Source organism: Marmota monax, unplaced genomic scaffold (assembly GCF_021218885.2).
Source record: "Marmota monax isolate L192 unplaced genomic scaffold, Marmota_monax_Labrador192_F-V1.1 WCK01_AAM20220418_F8-fsc00321, whole genome shotgun sequence".
NCBI classification, from domain to species: domain Eukaryota; kingdom Metazoa; phylum Chordata; class Mammalia; order Rodentia; family Sciuridae; genus Marmota; species Marmota monax.
This window is the reverse complement of record NW_026694856.1, coordinates 177,495-202,726: the sequence shown is the minus strand read 5'-3', so window position 1 is coordinate 202,726 and position 25,232 is coordinate 177,495. Positions and strand designations below refer to the sequence as shown.

The 25,232-nt window shown below is 39.0% G+C and overlaps 1 protein-coding gene across 15 annotated transcripts in view; it reads left to right on the top strand.

Moving 5' to 3' along the window:
• Ppp1r9a (protein phosphatase 1 regulatory subunit 9A) overlaps window positions 1-25,069 on the top strand; it is a 308,327-nt gene extending 283,258 nt beyond the window's left edge. For 6 of the 15 annotated variants that reach the window (XM_046426370.2, XM_058573241.1, XM_058573244.1 and 3 more), the window contains 5 exons: window positions 13,103-13,415; window positions 15,302-15,421; window positions 16,250-16,273; window positions 17,347-17,529; window positions 18,888-25,069. In XM_046426370.2, the coding sequence (XP_046282326.1) occupies window positions 13,103-13,415; window positions 15,302-15,421; window positions 16,250-16,273; window positions 17,347-17,529; window positions 18,888-19,100 (853 nt within the window). In that variant the 3' untranslated portion in view covers window positions 19,101-25,069. The remainder of the gene's footprint in view (window positions 1-13,102; window positions 13,416-15,301; window positions 15,422-16,249; window positions 16,274-17,346; window positions 17,530-18,887) is intronic. The other 9 variants (XM_046426374.2, XM_046426372.2, XM_046426376.2 and 6 more) reach the window with 5 other exon arrangements.
• Window positions 25,070-25,232: the final 163 nt, after the last annotated feature.

Below are 25,232 nucleotides of genomic sequence, written 5' to 3'. Positions count from 1 at the left end.
AAGTGTCGTAGTGGCCTTTCAGTGAGAGCCAAGAGCATAATAGTAAATGGTCAAGAACTTGAGTTCAAATCTTGGCTGTGCTGTTTACTTTAGACGAGTTATTTAACCTCTCTGTACCCTAGTTTCCTTATTTGTAAGATGAAGAAACCCTCACACGTACACACACACACACACACACACACACATCATGCAGCCCTCTTTGAGTGTTGGGAAGATTGAAGGGATCACATTTAAGCACACTTTAAGTCCTTAATAAACATAAATGGCTATCATTATCATTTACACTTGAAGCAAGTTTGCTGGGATGGATTTTAAAAGTATTTTCAATCCATATTTTGCTGGCAGTCTTGTTCATCCAAGAAAGACTTTTGTCATCTTTGGAATGAGTGGGCTATAGGGATTATACTTCAGGCAATCCTTCAAGATGATTTTTCTCTCAGAGGTTTTAGATAAATCAAGGCATGACAGTGAATTTTAGATTATATGCTATGACAAGTACCTGGAGGGCAGCTCTACCCTGTGGCTGAGTAAGGCAGGGCCCCACTTACCAGTCATTGGGCTGGGTGGAAACACACCTTTTAACAAAGTTGGGGATTAAGATGCATACATGTGTCTGAATAGAAAAGCGCCTCACTTTTGCCTGTGCCTGGCCAGCAAAAGCACTTGCTTTCATGTGATCTTTGGGTAATGTCAGCTCAGCTCTATTGAGGAGATTTATTCAGCCTAGAATTGGCCCACTTTTAGCTGCATTTAATATTCAGTTTTCATTTTAAGAACTTTAAATGCCCGAAATCTAACAGATTGACATACCCAACAAGCAAACACATTTACATGTTTACAAAAACTCTCAAAAATATAAGGCTGGAATTATAACTTTTTTAAATAATTTTTATTGTTGGTTGTTCAAAACATTACATAGTTCTTGATATATCATATTTCACATTTTGATTCAAGTGGGTTTTGAACTCCCATTTTTACCCCGTATACATATTGCAGAATCACATCGGTTACACATCCACTGATTTACATATTGCCATACTAGTGTCTGTTGTATTCTGCTGCCTTTCCTATCCTCTATGATCCCCCCTCCCCTCCCCTCCCCTCCCCTCCCCTCCCCTTCCCTCTTCTCTCTCTACCCCATCTATTGTAATTCATTTCTCCCCCTTGTTTTTTTTTTCCCTTTCCCCTCACTTCCTCTTGTATGTAATTTTGTATAACCCTGAGGGTCTCCTTCCATTTCCATGCAATTTCCCTTCTCTCTCCCTTTCCCTCCCACCTCTCATCCCTGTTTAATGTTAATCTTCTTCTCATGCTCTTCTTCCCTACTCTGTTCTTAGTTACTCTCCTTATATCAAAGAAGACACTTGGCATTTGTTTTTTAGGGATTGGCTAGCTTCACTTAGCATAATCTGCTCTAATGCCATCCATTTCCCTGCAAATTCTATGATTTTGTCATTTTTTAATGCAGAGTAATACTCCATTGTGTATAAATGCCACATTTTTTTATCCAAGGAATTATAACTTTTTGACTCTAAATATCCCGTTACTCTTATCAGTGTGGTTAACTAATTTCATATGTTAAAAACAAATCTAAAATGAGTTTTAGAACATTAAAGTGATCTTTAATGAGTTTAAAAATCTTAGGACAGAAGGCTTGTGGTATAGCTCAGTGGTAGAGTACATGATTAGCATGCCTCAGCACCAAAAATCACAATAAAATAAAATTTTAAGACAGAATCAATAGTCAAATTTCTCTTGCAGATTTCTAATGGCACAAATTTGCTTAAATGCCTAAGCAATATATTTATTAGTCCTAAAGTTAATATTTATGTTTTGAGAGTATGGTTTTATTAACATGATTCTTTTACTATTTCATTTTAAACCTTCCCAGTTTGTTGGGGATGGGTGGTGATTAGGGAATATTTTCATCATCTCAAATGAGTTGAACACTCTACAGTGTCCCATCAGAGACAGACTGCTGGTTCTTCACAGATTTAGACAAGAACTCAGGTCTGGGAGAAATATATGTCCAGGACAATTGGCCCTGAGCTATTATTACCCCTAAGAACTGGCTTTACAACCTGTCTCCTGAGTGGATGTTGGAAACTTACAGAAGCACTTCATATGATTTAGAAAAATGAAATCTGTAGCTCTTTCTCTGGTTGCAATCATCTTTCTTTAATTTCCTTTACAATCTGCTTGAATTCTGTGTTCCTTTAATACTTCTTTTGTTTTGTACACTCTAATGATATATTGGGGGTGGGGGGTACAAAGGATTTAACCCAGAAGTGCTTTACCCCTGAGCCACATCCCCAGCACCTTTATTATTTTTTTTAATGATGCAATATGGGTTTTGTTGTTGTTTGACACAATACATTGATTGATTAATTGATTGGTTTTTATATAGTGCTGAGGATTGAACCCAGTGCTTCACACAGGCTAGGCAAGTACTCTACCACTGAGTTACAACCTTAGCACCCCTTTTATTTTATTTTGAGACAAGGTCTCATTAAGTTACTTAGGGCCTCACTAGATTGCTGAGGCTGGCTTTGAACTTGTGATCTTTTTGCCTCAGCCTCCCAAGTCACTGGGATTACAGGTTTGTGCCACCATGCCCAGCTCTAAATGATATTTTGATGATCACCAGTTAGATTCTGAATAGTTCACATACCTTGTATTCAAATTTGAAACTACAACAACAAAATAATCACTGTGGAATTTTTTTAAGTTATAGATGAACCCAATATCTTTATTTTTATTTATCTATTTTTTAATGGGGTGCTGAGGATCAAACTCGGGGCCTCACACATGCAAGGCAAACACTCTACCATTGAGCCACAACCCCAGCCCTACTGTGGGATTCTTAACTGAGCAATTTAATTTGGGGATGTCAGCCCCAGGATAAATTGTTTTCGAAATTGTATAGATGAGTTAATTGCTCTATATGTTTTTTAGCTATAAACCATTTAAATGCCAGTGAGTGCTACACCCCATGTGACACCTTTGGATTGGGAAGACTGAATATGAAGCCATTCTTTCTTCTGGTTCCTAACAATAAAATTAGCAGTGATATAGCAGTGACTTGTGGATCTGTTTCCAAAAATGATCATAAGCCATTAATGTACAACTTAAAGAAAAGCATAAGGAAGTACAGAACACATTTTTGTTTTGATCCTATCGAAATTATTTTTATTTATTTTTATTTTTATTTTTTTTAATTTTTTATTGTTGGTTATTCAAAACATTACATAGTTCTTGATATATCATATTTCACATTTTGATTCAAGTGGGTTTTGAACTCCCATTTTTACCCCGTATACAGATTGCAGAATCACATCAGTTACACATCCATTGATTTACATATTGCCATACTAGTGTCTGTTGTGTTCTGCTGCCTTTCCTATCCTCTACTATCCCCCCTCCCCTCCCCTCCCCTCCCCTCTTCTCTCTCTGCCCCCTCTACTGTCATTAATTTGTCCCCCTTGTATTATTTTTCCCTTTCCCCTCACTTCCTCTTGTATGTACTTTTGTATAACCCTGAGCGTCTCCTTCCATTTCCATGCAATTTCCCTTCTCTCTCCCTTTCCCTCCCACCTCTCATCCCTGTTTAATGTTAATCTTCTTCTCATGCTCTTCGTCCCTACTCTGTTCTTAGTTACTCTCCTTATATCAAAGAAGACATTTGGCATTTGTTTTTTAGGGATAGGCTAGCTTCACTTAGCATAATCTGCTTTAATGCCATCCATTTCCCTGCAAATTCTATGATTTGTCATTTTTTAATGTAGAGTAATACTCCATTGTGTATAAATGCCACATTTTTTTAATCCATTCGTCTATTGAAGGGCATCTAGGTTGGTTCCACAGTCTTGCTATTGTGAATTGTGCTGCTATGAACATCGATGTAGCAGTGTCCCTGTAGCATGCTCTTTTTAGGTCTTTAGGGAATAGACCGAGAAGGGGAATAGCTGGGTCAAATGGTGGCTCCATTCCCAGCTTTCCAAGAAATCTCCATACTGCTTTCCAAATTGGCTGCACCAATTTGCAGTCCCACCAGCAATGTACAAGTGTACCCTTTTCCCCACATCCTCGCCAGCACTTGTTGTTGTTTGACTTCCTAATGGCTGCCAATCTTACTGGAGTGAGATGGTATCTTAGGGTGGTTTTGATTTGCATTTCTCTGACTGCTAGAGATGGTGAGCATTTTTTCATGTACTTGTTAATTGATTGTATGTCCTCCTCGGAGAAGTGTCTGTTCAGGTCCTTGGCCCATTTGTTGATTGGGTTGTTTGTTATCTTATTGTCTAATTTTTGGAGTTCTTTGTATACTCTGGATATTAGGGCTCTATCTGAAGTGTGAGGAGTAAAGATTTGTTCCCAGGATGTAGGCTCCCTATTTACCTCTCTTATTGTTTCTTTTGCTGAGAAAAAACTTTTTAGTTTGAGTAAGTCCCATTTGTTGATTCTAGTTATTAACGTTTGTGCTATGGGTGTCCTATTGAGGAATTTGGAGCCCGACCCCACAGTATGTAGATCGTAGCCAACTTTTTCTTCTATCAGACGGTGTGTCTCTGATTTGATATCAAGCTCCTTGATCCATTTTGAATTAACTTTTGTGCATGGCAAGAGAAAGGGATTCAGTTTCATTTTGTTGCATATGGATTTCCAGTTTTCCCAGCACCATTTGTTGAAGATGCTATCCTTCCTCCATTGCATGCTTTTAGCCCCTTTATCAAATATAAGATAGTTGTAGTTTTGTGAATTGGTTTCTGTGTCCTCTATTCTGTACCATTGGTCCACCTGCCTGTTTTGGTACCAGTACCATGCTGTTTTTGTTACTATTGCTCTGTAGTATAGTTTGAAGTCTGGTATCGCTATACCGCCTGATTCACACTTCCTGCTTAGCATTGTTTGTGCTATTCTGGGTCTTTTATTTTTCCATATGAATTTCATGATTGCTTTCTCTATTTCTACAAGAAATGCCGTTGGGATTTTGATTGGCATTGCATTAAACCTATAGAGAACTCTTGGTAATATCGCCATTTTGATGATGTTAGTTCTACCTATCCATGAACAGGGTATATTTTTCCATCTTCTAAGATCTTCTTCTATTTCTCTCTTTAGGGTTCTGTAGTTTTCATTGTATAAGTCTTTCACCTCTTTTGTTAGGTTGATTCCCAAGTATTTTATTTTTTTGAAGATATTGTGAATGGAGTGGTTGTCCTCATTTCCATTTCAGAGGATTTGTCGCTGATATACAGGAATGCCTTTGATTTATGCGTGTTGATTTTATATCCTGCCACTTTGCTGAATTCATTTATTAGCTCTAATAGTTTCTTTCTAGACCCTTTTGGGTCTGCTAGGTGTAGAATCATGTCATCAGCAAATAGTGATAATTTAAGTTCTTCTTTTCCTATTTTTATGCCTTTAATTTCTTTCGTCTGTCTAATTGCTCTGGCCAGTGTTTCGAGAACTATGTTGAACAGAAGTGGTGAGAGAGGGCATCCCTGTCATGTTCCAGATTTTAGAGGGAATGCCTTCAATTTTTCTCCATTCAGAATGATGCTAGCCTGAGGCTTAGCATAGATTGCTTTTACAATATTGAGGTATGTTCCTGTTATCCCTAGTTTTTCTAGAGTTTTGAACATAAAGGGATGCTGTACTTTGTCGAATGCTTTTTCCGCATCTATCGAGACGATCATATGGTTCTTATTTTTAAGTCTATTGATGTGGTGAATAACATTTATTGATTTCCGTATATTGAACCAGCCTTGTATCCCAGGGATGAATCCTACTTGATCATGGTGCACAATTTTTTTGATATGTTTTTGTATCCGATTCGCCAGAATTTTATTGAGGATTTTTGCATCTAGGTTCATTAGAGATATTGGTCTGAAGTTTTCTTTCTTTGAAGTGTCTTTGTCTGGTTTAGGTATCAGGGTGATGTTGGCCTCGTAGAATGAATTTGGAAGTTCTCCCTCTTTTTCTATTTCCTGAAGTAGCTTGAAAAGTATTGGTATTAGTTCCTCTTTAAAGGTTTTGTAAAACTCTGCTGTATACCCATCCGGTCCTGGGCTTTTCTTAGTTGGTAGTCTTTTGATGGTTTCTTCTGTTTCCTCAATTGATATTGGTCTGTTTAGATTGTCTATATCTTCCTGACTCAATCTGGGCAGATCATATGACTTAAGAAATTTATCTATGCCTTCACTATCTTCTAATTTATTGGAGTATAAGGATTCAAAATAATTTTTGATTATCTTCTGTATTTCTGAAGTGTCTGTTGTGATATTGCCTTTTTCATCCCGTATGCTAGTAATTTGAGTTCTCTCTCTTCTTCTCTTCGCTAGCATGGGTAAGGGTCTGTCGATTTTGTTTATTTTTTCAAAGAACCAACTTTTAGTTTTGTCAATTTTTTCAATTGTTTCTTTTGTTTCGATTTCATTAATTTCAGCTCTGATTTTCATTATTTCTTGCCTTCTACTTCTTTTGCTGTTGTTTTTCTCTTCTTTTTCTAGGATTTTGAGATGAAGTATGAGATCATTTATTTGTTGTTTTTTTCTTTTTTTAAGGAATGAACTCCTCGCAATGAATTTTCCTCTTAGAACTGCTTTCAATGTGTCCCATAGATTCCGATATGTTGTGTCTGTGTTTTCATTTATCTCTAAGAATTTTTTAATTTCCTCCTTGATGTCTTCTGTAACCCATTGATCATTCAGTAACCTATTGTTCATTCTCCAAGTGATGTATGCTTTTTCCTTCCTTCTTTTATCGTTGATTTTCAATTTCATTCCATTATGATCAGATAAGATGCATGGTATTATCTCTACTCCTTTATATTGTCTAAGAGTTGCCCTGTTTCATAATAATGATCTATTTTTGAGAAGGATCCATGTGCTTCTGAGAAAAAAGTGTAACTGCTTGATGTTGGGTGGTATATTCTATATATGTCAATTAAGTCTAGGTTATTAATTGTGTTATTGAGTTCTGCTCCTGTCCAGTGGCGAGAGAGGTGTGTTGAAGTCTCCCATGATTATTGTACGGTGGTCTATTAGACTCTTGAACTTGAGAAGAGTTTGTTTGATGAACATAGCTGCACCATTGTTAGGGGCATATATATTTATGATTGTTATGTCTTGTTGGTGTATGGTTCCCTTGAGCAGTATGTAGTGTCCCTCTTTATCCCTTTTGATTAACTTGGGCTTGAAATCTATTTTATTTGATATGAGTATGGACACACCTGCTTGTTTCCGAAGTCCATATGAGTGATATGATTTTTCCCAACCTTTCACCTTCAGCCTATGTATGTCTTTTCCTATTAAATGCGTCTCCTGTAGGCAGTATATTGTTGGGTCTTGTTTTGTGATCCATTCTACTAGCCTGTGTCTCTTAATTGGTGAGTTTAAGCCATTAACATTTAGGGTTATTATTGAGATATGGGTTGTTCTTCCAGCCATATTTGTTTATTTCTGTTACTAAACATGGTTTGTTTTCCTCTTTGATTATTTTCCCCCCTTTACTGTCCTACCTCCCACTGTTGGTTTTCATTGTTATTTTCCATTTCCTCCTCCTGTAATGTTTTGCTGAGGATGTTTTGAAGAGATGGTTTTCTAGCTGCAAATTCTTTTAACTTTTGTTTATCGTGGAAGGTTTTAATTTCATCTTCCATCCTGAAGCTTAATTTCGCTGGATACACAATTCTTGGTTGGAACCCATTTTCTTTCAGTGTTTGAAATATGTTATTCCAGGATCTTCTAGCTTTCAGAGTCTGTGTTGAAAGATCAGCTGTTATCCTGATTGGCTTACCCCTAAATGTAATCTGCTTCCTTTCTCTTGTAGCTTTTAAAATTCTCTCCTTATTCTGTATGTTGGGCATCTTCATTATAATGTGTCTAGGTGTGGATCTCTTATGATTTTGCACATTCGGCGTCCTGTAGGCTTCTAGGATTTGGGATTCTGTCTCATTCTTCAAGTCTGAGAAGTTTTCTGGTATTATTGCATTGAATAGATTGCTCATTCCTTTGGTTTGAAACTCTGTCCCTTCCTGTATCCCAATGACTCTTAAATTTGGTCTCTTGATGTTATCCCATATTTCTTGGATGTTCTGCTCATGGTTTCTTAACAGTCTTGCTGAGCTGTCTATGTTCTTTTCAAGTTGAAATACTTTATCTTCATTGTCTGATGTTCTATCTTCTAAGTGTTCTACTCTGCTGGTAGTATTCTCAATTGAGTTTTTAAGTTGGTTTATTGCTTCCTCCTTTTCTGGGATTTCAGTTTGTTTGTTTTTTATTACTTCTATCTCCCTGTATAGTTGATCTTTTGCTTCTTGGATTTGTTTATGTAATTCATTGTTGAAGTGATCTTTCATTGTCTGATTTTGCTGTCTGATGTCTTCCTTGAGACTCCAGATCATCTGAAGCATGTATATCCTGAATTCTTTATCTGACATTCCATCTGCTGCAGCTATTACCTCTTCTAACGTTGAGTTGACCTGCATTGCTTGTGGTCCTTTCTTTCCTTGTCTCTTCATACTGTTCGCGTTTCTTTCTGCTTGGTGAAACTTTGTGCTATTGAATTTTCCCCCTATATATTTATATTGGTCTTGTATAGTTGCAAAGTCTCCCTCGCAGGCGCGGGCGGCGGCTCTGCCCCTCCTCAAATTGGGGCAATGTGCCTACCAAGCCGGCAGGCCACTGGGCCTCTTCTGCCGGTCGGTAGCAGGTCTGCCTACCTTGCAGGCGCGGGCAGCGGCTCTGTCCCTCTGCGCATCGCTAGGCTTGTTCTGTCGGTGGTCGCACTTCTGCCTACTTTGCAGGCGCAGGCAGCGGCACTGCCCCTCTGGAGGCCTCTGGGGCTGTTCTGCCGGTGGGTCGCAGGTCTGCCTACCTTGCAGGCGCGGGGGGGGAGGGCGGCTCTACCCTTCCGCAGGCCACTGGGCCTGTTCTGTTTGTCGGTTGCAGGTCTGGCCTGTTCTGTTGGTGGTCACAGTTCCGCCTACCTTGCAGGCGCGGGGGCGGGGTGCGGCTCTGCCTCTCAGCAGGCCGCTGCTCCTGTTCTGCCGGTGGGTCACAGACCCGCCTACCTTGCAGGAGTGGTTGGCAGCTCTGCCCCTCCGCAGGCCACTGGGCCTTTTCTGTTGGTGGTCACAGTTCCGCCTACCTGGCAGGCGTGGGGGGTGGGGGGCGGCTCTGCCCCTCAGCAGGCCGCTGGGCCTGTTCTGTGGGTGGTCACAGTTCCGTCTACCTTGCCGGCGTGGGGGGAGGGGGCGGCTCTGCCTCTCAGCAGGCCGCTGCTCCTGTTCTGCCGGTGGGTCCCAGGCCCGCCTACCTTGCAGGAGTGGTTGGCAGCTCTGCCCCTCCGCGGGCCACTGGGCCTTTTCTCTGAAATTATTTTTAAATTCATCAGGAATTCATTTCTACCAATCTTGATTTATTTTTAGGGGGAGTGGGGGAAAGAAAAAAAGGAAAACAAAGTGTTACAAATGGAAGGAAGGGTAGAAGCAAAAAAAAGGAAGGAAAGACGAATTTTGTATTAGTAATAATTAGGAAGATTTTCTCAACAAGGTGAAACAGATGGAGTGGTCAAAATAAAATCTGCTACCAAATCTTTTCTGCTCCTTTATAGGCCCAGTAGTTCAATTTATCCAGGAAGAAACTGGTATTCATTCTCCAAAAGTATATGTTGGTAGACTGATAGGTTTCTAGTTTTAAAGTAATATAATGGGTTTTTATTTTCTTTTTTTGGTACTGGGGATTGAACCAAGGGCACCTTACCACTGAGCTACATTCACAGTCCTATTTATTTTTTATTTTAAGATAGGATCTCACTAAGTTGCTGAGGGTCCTGCTAAATTGCTCAGGCTGACCTGGAACTTACAGTTCTCCTGCCTCAGCCTTCTGCATTGCTGAAATTACAGCATGTGCCACCAAACCCAGCTATGTTTCTTTTTTTTAAATGAGAATTCCATTTCTGTAGGTCCAACCAAATGGAAGCATGCCTCTGTTCAGTTCATCTGGGGTGCCAGGAAGCACACAATGCTCCATTAGTCATGGAGTTTTAAAGTCACAGATTAAAAAATGAGGGAGTTAGGAGACAGCCTCACAGGGACACAGCCAGGCCTCATGTAAAACACTCTTCAGAGTATCCCAAATATGGTGGTATGCAGTTATAGAGATAGTGGTTGACTCCTTGGAAGTGGTCTTTCAACAATTTCTACTTGCTTGTCTTCTATTACCTTGGTGTATGAAGTGGCATAAGAAAGCTTCTGGGTATCAGCAGAGGCTGGGGTTCCATGACCTTGCTCACCACAGATTATAAGAACAACATGGCCTCAGGACCTGTCTTAATTGCTGGATATACAAGTCCACATGGGATTATTAATCTTAAATATTTTCCTGTTAGAGATAATTTTATCAAAGTGTTTACTTAGATGTAGCCTTCAGATTTTTTTTTCCCTCCTAATGTTGTCCTGCCAGGATCTGTACTATCAAAAGTCCTTTTCAAATAAAGCAAAAGAATAACACTTTAGGAAACAATATTCTTATTTCTTGCCTAATTTTTTTTAAAAAAGGAAGTGGTGGTGGCCTAAATGCATTGTTACAAAGACATTCACTTGGAAGTAGGATGAGATTGTCATGCTGCTGTTAATTATGGCCTCTTTATAAACTTTAAAACAATAGCCATTTATTTAAGCACTACCAAAATTTATTGGAATTATGGATGAAATTCTTTTTAAAATTCCCTTGATTCAGAAACTGATAGCCAGAGGTGATTATGATGTTAAGGTCTGGTTTTCCTCAGATATGCCCAATTACAAGAGTGAGACTGCAAGAGTCATATTTTTAGATATGTTTACAGAGTATTTTCAACATTTTTAATGGAATGTGGGATCTACGCTAAAAGACGATCTTAGATGTTAAATTATGACCGGATAGATAGAACTGCAGAGAGATTTACCTCTCCAGAGGTATGTGGTCACATCTTAAGGAGATGAGGGAGCAGGAGGAATGAGATGATGGAGCTCCATGCAGGCACTGCCAGGGCTGTAAAACTGGAGTCACTTGTCTTATCTTCAACCTAGAAGCAAATATTTACATTCCAAAAACTAAGAATCCAAGGTCCTTCCCAAATTGAATTCAAGGATATTAAGATGATACGATTTCCCTCTCCTCTCTCTCAGAGGAGTTGGGGAGACAGCTGTCCCTTTCTTCTGTAACCTAGATTTAAAAGTTCCCCAACTGCAGTAAAGACCAAAGTTGGGATGGCATCTAATTTTCCTGGTGTCACGTGGAAGGGGGAAATTCAGGCATGGGGAACCAGTACAACCATTTTCTATCAGAAAAAGTAAAATGCTTTTCTCCTTCTTCCCAAATAATTATATTTGCATTCTGGATAGTATTAATAAAGTATTAAAAACTTTGAATCAGATCAGACTGGTTAAAATACAGATTCCAGGTTGACTCCTCTGCCGTCCTCCTCTAATGCTAATTCATTGTCTGGGTGCCCAAGATCTGAATGGAAACAGCTGCACCAGATGGTTCTTATCAGACTTGTCCATGGCTAAGGGATTAAAAAATGCTTCTTACAGACCAGTCTGCCTCTGCTAGCATGCTTTCTTGAGTTCACTCCTGTGTCTTATGACATACGTATTTAGATTTAAGGATACTTTTTTTAAATTTAGACTTGAAGATGAATTTGATGTTTGACACATCTCTAGTTGATATTTATCTATTATCCTTGAAGACTTCCTACTCCCATTTTTTTAAATACTCTATTAAAAACATCAGATCTTTTGAAATCTTTAATATGACCAACAATTTTGCTCACCCAACTGCTGATCTCTATGTTTTCCCAAAACCACATTGACTTCTCCATTATCTTTAGTTGTCATTCTTCTAATCACTTTATATTTGTATACTGCATTCCAGTTTATAAAATGGTGTTTCAGTTATTGTCCCATTTGATTCTCACAGTATTTGTAAATAGCTGGAATTTTTAGGAGTTAAGCTATTTATGTCAATTTGAAATATATTTCAAAGTTTGTTTGAAATGAGATGTGAAAAGACTAAAATTCAGAATACATCTGGGACAGAAAGTTATCTAGCTATGGTGTTCAGCTTCTTTTAATTGAAGGGAATCTGTTGTGATATTAACAGCTATCAGATAATAGACATTCCATGAAATAACATTTGGACATATTGAGGCAGACTCTCTTCCATGACACATGTAAACTGTCATCTATTCCTACTTTGGTTCCTAATAATTATTTTTCTCTTAACCAAAAGATAAATATAAATATGAAAGTAACTGCATTAAGGGAACTGTTTTCATACTGTGTTCCTTGAATGCCTTTAAATCCTTTAAATGTTAAAAAATAAACAGAGAATTTAATATTTTGATAGTTTTCAAAGCACTTTCACATATGCTATTTAATTCTTAACAACCACATATGAGAGACATAAAAATACACCTTTCATAGATGAGCAAATGGAAACCGAAAGAAGGCCCAATGCCACATACTCAGGAGGTGCAAGGCCTTGGACCTCCAAGGGGGGTACCAGGACATCAAGTCTTGTCCTGCTCCTTTGAAGAAACACCAAGATGATGAAAAGCCAGTAGGCTACATGTTTTTCTCAAAGTATCACAAGCCCTGAAGTGTTCAAATTATTTAAATGAATCCTTTTCTAAAATGTTAGATACTTGAGAACACAAGTCCTGAGCAAGGCTAGAAGGGTGCTATTTGGGAGCTGCTGTGAGGCACTGATGTACCTACCAGGTAAAGGAGCTGCTGTGATGGCCCAAGAGCAGTGCCTGCAGGACCGCCTCCCTGGTCTTAGTTCATCTGCATGCACTTAGAGATTCATTTCAAAAAATTCTCCATGGCAATAGCAGTGCGAGAGCTTTGATTATTGTCATAGACTTCACTTAGATACAAAAAAAAAAAAAATGTAACTATTGAGGTTAGTGTTACAGCCCAAAATTTTACTCTGCTGAGTGGAACAGTTTCTCAGGCTATTACTACTGAAGCTATATTGAGAGACCTTTCAAAATTTGCTTCAGGAAGCCTTTTGCCTTTCTTTGTCTAACATCCATTCTTTTCACAAAACAGGATCTTCAGAGGCAGGCTGGAAAACTGGAAAGCCAAGCCGCCCTCCGCAGCTCAGGCCTCCACCCGCTCCCCTTGCATGCCTTTCTCCTGGTTTAATGAAAGCTGGAAAGGATCCTATTCCTTCAGGAACCTGCCTTCACCTACAAGTCCCCTTCAGCCTTCTCCTGAGACTCTAATTTCAGATAAAACGGGGTCTAAGGTAGAAAACACATGGATTGAAAAAGCAAACAAGAAAAACCCAAACCCCTCCTCCTGTTCAGTCTCTGGAAGGCGTCCTCAACCTGTGTGTGCTCTGGATCCACGGAACCGTGTGGTAACACCGCCACAAGCAACGTGTGGTGTTTCTTGTGTGAGGAAGAGAAAGCCTCACTTAATCATCACCTGCTTTAACACTGTTCCATTCTAGAGTGTACATTTCTCTTTGGTTTGCCTGTCTTTTCACGTACTGCTATTTAATCTGAGTTTGACAGTTAAGCCATGCTGGGAAAAGATACATTCAAATCATGAAACAGTATGATAGATCTGTTTACTGAGTAATCTAAATTACATTATAAAACTATTTTGCTATGCTCTTTAAGATTTACTGGAAAACCGATAAATTCGGCACTGAATATGTGTTTGATACATCTGAGTGAAACTCCTTAAAACAAACCAGTGCTGACTTGGCACCGTACTTCCTCCTCCTTTTCATATCAAATTTCCATGCTGAACAGCTGTTGTAATTTTGTCACCAGAGTTCTTTAACTTTCACAGATTTAGGAATTATATGCATGGGTGTGATTTGTTTTTAAATGCATGATGGTTATTTCCAGCATGACACTGCAAACCTTATCTAACATTTTATTGAAACACATATATATATGGTGGCTAACTTTCACACGTCGTTTGGTCTCCTTTTTTCTATGTTCACCTTTCTTTCTCAAACAGATACGTGTAATTAATGTTACTTGAATTTAATTCTTTCCTTGAGGTTAACAGCTCAAAGGGTTTTGACTGGGGCCTGAGTTTGTGTCTCCATTGACAATACCAGATGGTGACGTTCTGTGTTAAAACACCCTGCTGCTTAAATGTTCTACTGACCGAGCTCCATGTGCTCTGATTTAGTTAGACTTCTTTTCTGAAGTTTTAGCAAATCATGGAATTAGTTTGGCACTAAGTATCCTAGTCTCTGATGTAGTGTTTATTCTGGATAATCAACTTAACTCAATACAAGGGAACCTAATGGAAAACTAACAGTCCAAGTTCTAATGAAGTAGAACATGAAACTAGATGGTTGTTGGCCAAGTTGCACAGAGTTCCTGGGAATCGAGCCATTCTATTTGCATTAGCAAAAAGTTTTGACAGCAGTAGAGCATCTGGGCCTTTTACTATCGGATCTGAGGCATTTAAACGTTGTTTGAGTAATTCTACCATCATCATGCACTGAGGAAGTCTCCAGATTTGGTTTAAAATGTTTCCATGAATGCAGCTAGGTAGCCATTGTTAAGTTTCATTATAATATTCTCTGAACATGTTAATGATGTTCCAGGGAAGTCTTGTTTACATATTCTACCTCCCCAGCCCCAGCTGATTTCCAGCCCCATGTGTCTGTTCTGTGCCCAGCCTCTTTGGATGTCTGCTGGTGCCATGAGAGTTTAATTCCAGCATGGAACACGCAGAGTGTTATCAGACTGTGTCCTCCCCCAGAACTCATCATCTTGAAGGGTACCTCCAGGAGAGAATCTGCCACTTCTCACAGTATTTATCACGGACAGCCGCATGCGCTCCTTCCCAGGGGTGCTCCAGCTACCTTCCTGATAGGAATCACCATCTGTTCCTAATAACTCAGCCTCTCCACACCATCTTGTATTTTTACTTACACTGTTACTCATCACGATTAGGGTCAAAGAAGATAGGCTTATTAATATTACTCCTCTGAGCAGTAGCAGAGGATAATGAATTCTGTACCCTTGGAGAGAGATTGAAGAATCATCTCTCTAAAACACCTCCCCTTTCATCAGATGGAGAAAGCACCAGAATTCTCAATTAGGCACAAAAGACACAGCATTCTCAACCACTGGCCGGTTGAAGGTCATTACCAAACCCAGTATGAGTTTCTTCTGAGATGGCTTATAAAGAACCTCTGAGAACTTGGAAACACACCTGCCTCTGGTTCACTTGTTGTGCCCCTTTAACACTGAGCTTCCTTTGTTTTTCCAGAATTTTACCTTCAACGATGACTTCAGTCCCAGCAGTACCAGTTCCGCAGACCTGAGTGGCTTAGGAGCAGAACCCAAAACACCAGGGCTGTCTCAGTCCTTAGCACTGTCATCAGATGAGGTACTATAGTGGCACTATGATCAGACAGTTGTCTCATAAAATATACTGGGAAAATGGTTTTTAGGATAAATTATTGCATAGAAACCAGCAGGATCATGGCTTTGTATTTATGTAAAGTCTTCGTGATTTCGCTCCCTTTCTCTCATCGAGAGAGTACTGTGTTGTTTTCAGGATCACTCACAGTGGGGAGGCTGGGACCTGGAGAGCAAAAACAGCTCAGCTCATATGGGGGTTCGCAAATTGTCCATTCCCTTTTTCCCTTACCTCTGCCACGGTCACACCAAGATTCTCCTGTTCCTTCTGGTGTGGATCCTGATGGAATCATTGCTATAGTTCTGACAAGGAAGGAAAAGAGGGTGAGAACCACTTACTTAGAAGCAAGGGTCATGGTGAGCATTGCTAAGAATTATTAGGAGATAAATGTTTATAAGAGAGGCAGGAAATTACATTAAGGATTGGTTTGGTTCCCCAAAAGGGGTGGAGGTGAGCAGACAGACACAACGTAAGTAAAGATATTTTTGCTCTTACTTAAATATTCATGCTTACTTCTTTCTTGTTTATTTATTTTTATGTGGTGCTGAGGATCGAACTCAGGGCCTCGCATGTGCTAGGCAAGCGCTCTACCGCTGAGCCATAACCCCAGCCCCATGCTTACTTCTTTCTAACATGATTTTTGTTTGGTAAAACTTCTGTTCCCTGTAAACTTTTCTGCCTGTATTCTTCAAGCCTGGCATGATTTTAAGTTTATTAAAACTGTGTACTGTTGATGTTTTACGACCTGTTTCTATAACCCTTTTCTTCTTGATTCCTTTGTTGCCCCTCACTCAGAGCCTGGATATGATAGATGACGAGGTGAGCTGTCAGTGGGTTGTGTGGTGCCTTATGTGGTAGTGTTTGAAACTGCTTTTTTATCCTTACGAATTATTTAAATCAAACAATACAAGAACACTTCCTCCATAGTAGGGTGTTTCTTGTCTTAAGTAGCTTTGCTCCCTGCCTTTGTCTATATCTTAGCCAAAAGATGTTCCTGAATCAAGAGGTTCTAACTCCCACCTCCAAGTCCCTCTATGTATCTCCCATCCCCATTACCTTGACTCCTTTCATTCTTTAACATCTCCTCTGCCTTCATCTCAGCTTACCCCATCCCCTCCTCTGTGTTCCTCATGTGTGTCACCAAGGTGACTCCTGTCTTTCCTCTGAAGCCTTTCATTGCCTTCATCTCCTCTCAGCTTAGCAGTTGTAGGAAGCAATCTGCCCCTTTGCACTATGAAAAGCAATATTATACAGTGGACAGAGCCTGTATTTTTTTAACAAACCAGTTACTGTTGTGCTCTGCTACTTACTGTGTTATCTGGAACAAATAATAAAGACTTTCTGAGCCTCAGTTTCCTTGTGTATCGAAAGTAATTGTGGATATTACCTGCCCCATGTTCCTCTCAAATCTGCTTGCTGCTCAGTGAAATAATAGTTGGAAAGTTTCCTATAAGAAAGTTTGAGGGGTTAATGCTCTCCTCTTCCAAGTGAAAGATACCTCAATATTTTAAATGTGTTTTTATAAAACTTTAATGTCTTAGCAGAGGATAAACGCAGAGTGATGCATTGCATGTAGAGATTTATGAAATATTTGTTTTCTACATCTGCTATTTCCAGAGTGTTTTGATATAAAAGCTTGCAACATTATTTTTTTTCAATATTAAACTTCCTACATTAATAATGTGCTTTATTTGGGGGAATTTTTTTAAATTTCCATAGACCTAAAACCACATAAGTAATAAGCATATTTCTTTTTAACAGTATTAGAAACATTATCATTTTGTGGTTTAAAAGTAAGTGTGGCTCTAGCAGGTTAAGAAATTCCTTTTGATAGCATAATAGGAACCATAGCATTTTGGTCCTTTAACAACACTGCAACATTCCTATCTCAGATCCTTGATGATGGACAGTCTCCCAAACACAGTCAGTATCAGAGTCGGGCCGTTCATGAATGGAGTGTGCAGCAGGTTTCTCACTGGTTAATGAGCCTAAATCTGGAGCAGTATGTCTCTGAATTCAGTGCCCAAAACATCACTGGAGAGCAGCTCCTGCAGTTGGATGGAAATAAACTTAAGGTAAAGAATTATTTGTCTGTGTTAGGTTACCAGGTATGATTTGTAGTACTTGTAGTACCTAAAATGTTTTCTTTAGCCCAGAGCCTTCTGCATATTGGAGAGACAACTTCCCTCAACAGTCAGTAGAAAGGATGATGAATTATTTCTGAGTTGGAAACAAAGTTTCAGAAAGTCCATCATCGGTTCTGAAATGAGTTGTAGGCTACTCATGAGTGCTAGGGACTCACTCCATTGCTTCACATGGCAACACATGGCCCATTTATTAACTCTGCTTACTTCCCATGTAGTATGAGTTTTAATAATGGCCACTGTGGACTTTCATCATATTGAAGTTAAGACCCTGATCCATGAATCTTCCTCCCCTTGTTCATTTCTCCTCCACACTCCCTCTTCCCTACATGGCACTCTAAAACTGGGATGATGTTCTCCCCAGAACTTTCTTCCTTAAATATATGCAGACGGTGTCTTCCCTCCACCTGGATCACACTCTTTTCCACTAGGAGTCTGGCCCATCTCAGAGACTGAGGTGGCACCCACCTCTGTGGAAAAAGGGCAAAAAGAGCATACAACCAGCTCCATACACCCTCTGCTCACTGCCCCAGCCCCCTGCTAGGCTGACCAGTAGATGAGTATCTCTTGACAATCTTGAAAAGGTTAGAGATCAATCAATAGCTTGTGAATATGAAGGCCCCCTTGACAAGGCTGTCCCTGTTGGGGAAATGGAAACATCCTGCTGTTGATGCTGAAGGTCATGAAACATTTAAAGTATGCAACCAACTCCCCTTATTCTGAACTCTAGGCTTACCGAGCAACCTCATTACAATCAGGCTTCCCTTGCAGGTCTACCCACGGGGAGAGAATGGCTGGTTATGCTGATATGAGCATTCTGGCCCCAAAGACATTTTTGGTTTTCCTTGTAAATGACTACACTGGCAGAAAGGAAACCATTTCAGTTTTCTCTGTCCTTCTTGGAGCCCTCTGTGACAGCCGGTGCCCATGCTTACCCTTTGAAAATATTGATGAGTTTAGCAATACTTTTGCCTATAAATGTTTATAGCGCAAAGGTTGGAGAAGAAGGATTGTATCTTTTTTCATTTATTCACTCATTAAAAACCAGTTGGAAAGCATTTTCTTAATGAGCTTTAGGGTGTATTTTGCAAGGGACTTCATAAAATAAAAGAACAACAAAAAAAAGCACAAACCCCCAATGTACACAAACTTTGAATAAATAATATCAACTCTGACCTCTTCTATCCATGTTTCAGTTATGAGTTTGAACATATTGTGGTGTTAACCTCATAATAAGCAGAGCAGCCATCAGTTTTCCCATTCAGTTTGTGCACGTGTTTCCTTTGCAGGCTCTTGGAATGGCATCATCACAGGATCGAGCTGTGGTTAAAAAAAAACTGAAGGAAATGAAGATGTCTCTAGAGAAGGCTCGGAAGGCCCAAGAGAAAATGGAAAAACAAAGAGAAAAGCTGAGGAGGAAGGAACAAGAGCAGATGCAGAGGAAGTCCAAAAAGTCGGAAAAAATGACATCAACCGCAACAGACGGCCCTGGTGAACAGTAGCACACCCTCCAGAGGGTGAGAATGCACAAGAGAAGGCTCACCTCTTCCTGCCCTGTTCTCCTCCAGAAAAAGAAACTGGTGGTTGGGTAATGCTGCTGTAGACAGACTGAGGAACCGTGTGTTGAATGACTGCATTTTCTGCAATAATAGAATGCACTCCTAATTTTAACCCCTGAAAGAACCCCAAACCATCTTTGGTTTGTTAACAAACCAGAGATCTCATTTGGGAGAGACACAAAGTAGTTGTGTTGCTCTCCTGTCCTACTTACCAACATCCTGTGTTGTGTTGGGTGTGTTGTGTCACGTGGAAAACCAGCATGACCTGCCACGAGAACAGGACACCCCCCTGGTGTTCATGGAGCACTTGGAATTTTCAGTGTAGGATCCTGAAACTAGGCCCTTGCACGTATTTGTGTGGCAGAGAGCACCCTGCCAATGAGATCTGGGACTCATATTTGCTTCTAGGGCTGCAGAGTCCAGTCTGGTGTGTGGGAAGAGCTCCCCCTCGGTCCTGGGTCTGGGCAGAGAACAGCACCATTGTGGAAGCATGGGTGTTGTGCCACATAATTTTGTCCTAAGGGAAAGAGCAAGCACACAGTCCTGCTTGCTGGGCATCAGAAAAAGTGAAGAGAATCATAGTTATTCGTTAACTGTAGAAGAGAGTAAAAGCCTTAATAATGTGGATGTGGGTATACCTTGAGGTTTGAAGGTAACATTTATCCTCCAGATGTTGCTGAACAAAGAAGAAAAAGTCAAACTTTAATATAGCCTTGGGATGTTGGGATATGTTGTTTACTTTGCTACCACTGTATGTTCAGTATTTCAGCAACACTGGCAAACACAACACAGTTCCTTTGTCCCCCACACACAACAAAGTGAACAGGAAATTGATTTTTAAGGAAACCAACATTTTCAGGTTTCCTCTCCTGGGGAACATTCTGGCTGGTCTTCAGCCTGCCTATGACACAGTCAGGAACTTGTCACATATTTTCTACTCAGAATTTCCCAAGTGGGCTCAGTTAGTGTTTTAACAAACTCACTTTTAAGGAAAATAGAAATACCAGTTAGAGAAAATTTAGATTTGAGTAACATTCAACCAGAGAACCAATTTTTTTGAGCACACAGAACGTTCCTATAAAACAGAGCTGTCAGTTAGTTACATTTTAGAGATATTTTGAATGGTTTTTCTGAGCCATTCTCTACCATACTCCAGAGATTTCCACTTCACAGTTGAAGTTTGTTTAAGGCAGTACATAGGATACATTTTGGTAGTGGAAGAACTTATGCTTATTTTAAAGCCAGTATTAAGGACTTCAGTATTTCACCAAACTTAGTTGAGTGTAGGAGACTAGGGCAGAAAGAGGAGAAGATAAACTAATCGAGAAATTTCCAATGATGAGGTTTTTTTTGTTTTGTTTTTTTTTTTTTTTTTTTTTTTTTTGCTTTTTATGCTTATGTATCTTGTTCTCTTTGCTGCTTTGGCTCCAAAAATGAGGTCATCCACTTTCCAATGGACAAGTTACAAAGTATGACTTGAGGCCAGATAAATTTTAGATAAGTATTTTACCTCTTTTGTGACACTGGGTCTTGCTCTGTCCTCAGCGTTGTCCATGCTGAAGTGTTGTACATGCAGAGCACGGGAGATGGCTCTTGAGTATTACAGTAACAGTCAGTGTAAGGGGACTCCTGCCGTATAGCCCCACCTAATATTGTTAACATTGTGAAATTTAATTTTTATTATTTTTAATATCCAAGTTCTGGAATAGTCTGAACTAGAAATGTATTGTCTTATTCTTTTCTCAAGGTCTGATTCCTTTTCTGCCATAGTATGGTCTGGTCTGCTAAGCTTCAGTGATTTTGTCACCAGGTACAGATCATACATTCACTCCTCAGAAACACTGATATATAGTAGCTTTTACAGTTAGGAGAGGCACTGTTAGGTTTTTCTGTCTATCTTCATTTGGGATATGAAATGAAACTGCCATACTCAATACTTATAATATCTAGAAATGTCTGGTGCTTCCTATTATTAACATCACAAGAAACCAGGAGCAACTATTAATGAACTACAAAATTCAGCAAATCTTTCCTCATACTTCTAGAAGATTAAATTAGTAAAAATCTGGTAATGCTTGTGCTTGCTATTGTAAATTTTTGCCATTTTCGCTTTCTTTGAAGAAAAAGTAACCTGGATCACACTGGAGGTTTCACTGTATTCAAGAGTGGTATGACTATTTTAAGTTATGTTTACACTTCAGTAATATTTGAAAATGAATGTATATATTGAAATGTCTATAAGTCTCTGTCTTTGCCCATAATTTATGATCTATTATATTGTATTTTCTTAAATGTCTTAGAAGTACTGTTCTTTATTATAACTTTATTTGCATACTTCAGTGTTTAGATCAAAGTCATACTGATAATGTTAAAAATCAAATTCTTATTCCTCAAATCATTTAGTGTATATTATAACCGTTTTGATTTTTTAAGTTTAATTGTAGTAATTTAGGTCTAAATGCATTATTTTAATGTTACTACTTAAAACTGCTAAAATTGTAAAAGGGACTTGATTTGATTGCCCAACAATGAAATATAAACTGATTGATACAAGGGTATGAAAACAAAGTGAAGGACCTCAGATCTTGTGAGCATTTTGTTTTACTATTATTTTTTTGACTATAGTGCATGGTGACTAATTGAGGTTCTGGTGTCTTGCACAATCCTCCTTTAATGCTAGTACTTTTCAGTGTTCATACACTTTAATGCAAAATTGTTATTTCATGAACCTTAAAGACTTTTCAGTTTTTTTTTTTCCTTATCAGAAAATGAACAAAAAGGGATTATCTGGTTACCGTGTACTATATTTTAGTAAGGGACAGCTCAGTATGACTCTAACTATAGCCAAAAGTGTTTTGGGGTATGGGTGATGTTTTGGAGGGAGGGGGTATAAATAGTGAGGCTAAGCTGTAGGTAACACTATGGGAGCTGGATCAGGATTTCCACTAAAGAACTTTATAACAGATTACTGTGCTTAAGACCATTTCCCTTAAAGTAACTCACAGTTATGGAATACTTCTCTTGTTCTTCACCCCTTCAGCGCCCCCCCACACACACACACACAATGAATCAGAAGTGTCCTTCTGTATTCAGTTAGGCCAGAAACCTGTCCCCACCTGCCAACATCACACAGCCTCTTAACCACAGCAGTCAATAATTGCAGTATGATAGGTGCCAATGCCAAACTCAGCTTTCAGTGGGCACAGAGTGGGAACATCCACCTTGTGCGCATTTGTTGTTGGGAACAAGGTAGCAGGAGGAAAAGTGAGAACCAAATAGCCCTTCCCGCTGCCTGTGCCCCTATAGTCATTTAACCTGAAATCCCCAAATACCTCAGGTCCAACCTAGGAGACCTCCACAGGTCATTTGACCTGGCAACTCACCCCATGGCTTTCCCTGAGGACAAAGAATTCTCACTGAAGTTCTTTGTGTAATAGGATTAACATGTGCTTAAAGTTTACATTGTAAACAACAACAATAACAAAAAAGGTAAATTAAATGCACATTTTTGTAGATGTGCTAATTCATTTATAAGTGTGGAAGATTAGACTAAGCTTCAAGAGGATATTCAGTGTTTAACAATAATGTTCAAGAAAATTCTGGAGGAAGGAGTCCCAACAATTATAAGAGAAACATCTGCACTTTGAATGTGTCACAGCCCTCTCATTACATTGAGATATTTAAGAATTTTCAAATGCCACTTGTCATTAAAGGTACTCCCAACACAGCTGGAGTAGAGGGGCACTTCATTTTGGTGGACAGTGGTCACAGAGCTTTGTGGCACCTGCTTTAATGCAAAGGGTTCATTGTTCTCTGAAGAAAAAAGGAAGATGGAAATGAAAAGCTCAGCTTTCCATCTTTTTTAATTTGCCTCTTTAACCCTGTGTGCAGTTATAAAGCTAAGCCATTAAGGATAAAGTCCATCAGTAAAATGTCCATGTCTTCTACCAGAACTCTTCTCATGATGGTAGGACAGGGGAGGGTACATTCTCCAAAGAAAGTAGTGTTAGGGGAAATTTGAATGTGCTCAGTGATTCACTCCTGAAAACCAGCCTGGGTCTGCTAGCAGATTTTGTTTGCATTTGTCTTGAGTATTTAAAGTCTCAGGAAATTTAGTCTTGATCCAAAACACTGGGGAAAAATTAACACCAAACAACACATTTTCATAACTTGAAGAAGCAGCGTAGAATAGGCCTGAGAAGCTGGAGAGAAAAGAAAAAGCCTAAAGAATAAATTTTCCCCAAGAAGTGAAAACAAGATCTATTTATGGTAGACAGAGGGTCTGACAATAAACTGTGGGTTTATTGAGAGAATGATTTTAACTTGAGGGTTCACATATGTGAGCAGCATGAACCAAGCACCACTGTAACCTGTCTCCAGATCCTCAAAGTTAGGGAGGAACAAAACAGGATGCTTTCCAATCCTTGGCCCTACCCAACCCCAAAGCACTAGGGATTCAGCAGTGTTTATGAGGTAAGGAACAGAGAACAATAGACTACTCCACAACATGCATGCCACTGCATAGGTATTCAGAACTACATCTGTGTGAATCTATCTTCCACCATACCCATATATATGCAGCAATTACAAGGCGTAAAAAATACTGTATGTGGAACTTGGTAATGCCAGTTAGGAGCTATAATCAGAGCCTTATTGCCACTTTTTGCTTGTCTATACATTGAATGGCTCATAGATTTAAGAGGGTTTTTATTTTAATGTAGGTATTCCTACTAAATGCACTTACCTTTCTCTGTATTTATATATTTTGATAAAATTGATTTATTAAATATTTAGTATTTTAGTAAGCTAAAATCTTCTCAAATGTTTGGTTAATGCTTTGGTGTGGAGACTGCACTTTTTTCTTTTTCTTTTTCTTTTTTTTTTTTTTTTGTAGTAGAGCTCAGAAGACATTTATGTAGCTTTGGGCATTTTCAACGGCAGACTACAGTTTTCTTGGCTAAAAGTTGCACTGTGTGTTCTTGTGCATTGGCTCACACTTCCAAAATGACATAATCTGTAGCTTTAGTCACTAACTACTGGTTCTCTGATGGCAGTGTTGCCCTCACATGACCATTTATTGACTTCTTGTGCCAAGTAATGGCATTTTGGTCATCTCGTGCTGATAATGGCATTTTGATTGTCACCAAAAATAATACAGGTGGTTGTGAATATATATTGTTGGAAGATGTACATGTCTGTTTCTTTCAGCTCTTTTATTCATACATCCAGGTTTTCTATTAAGGATGTGATCAGTCGACTGTTCATGAAAGAACAATTGGCCAGAGATAATTAAAAGTGGGAAGACGCACTCCAGCTAGATGACACCTCCCAACAACATCAAACTGAGTTAGTGCTTGGTGAAATTCCTTACATACATATGCAGATGCATCCTTCATTATTATTTGATGTCACAACTACCGCTCTTGTATTTTTAATGGTGTTGCAGTCAAACCACTAATACACCTGCTACATATTACAAAACTGGGCAGCTGAAAAATGAAAGATAATAAAGTCTGTTCTCCTGTAAGAATTTGATTCATTTTCATCTTTCTTTATATATCAATAAGAAAAAGTTGTTTGAAAATAATTTTGAGTCCAGCAAGTGTGGGTAGCATGTTACCTGAAACTTTTAATTTGTACATTTTGATGTCTATTCATTTATTTGCATGGAAGAGACAATTGTGCCATGTCTGAATTGTTCTCTTGTGCTTGGTTAATATGTACTGTTTCAAATGACATTCCTTACTCTTTGGTTTTCAGAGGCATTCAAAGCAAAATGTAACAGTGGTCCTTTGTTTTCTGACCAATCTAAAAATACCTGTGTTAAATTTAATTTGTTAGTGTAAATAAATTTCTTGCCAATGAGTATTATTGTTGTTAAACAACGAATGCAATAAAAAGAGAAATACTGAGATCGGTCGCATAATTTTTTTCTTCTTCTTCCATTTTCACCTTCGACTAAAACAAGCCTTGACTGGGTAAACCTGTATTAACTGTCAAAACACATATATCAATCAAGAGCAAAGTGCACATTTTTCATGGAAATGAAACTAAAAATAACTCTGGTAAAGTGTA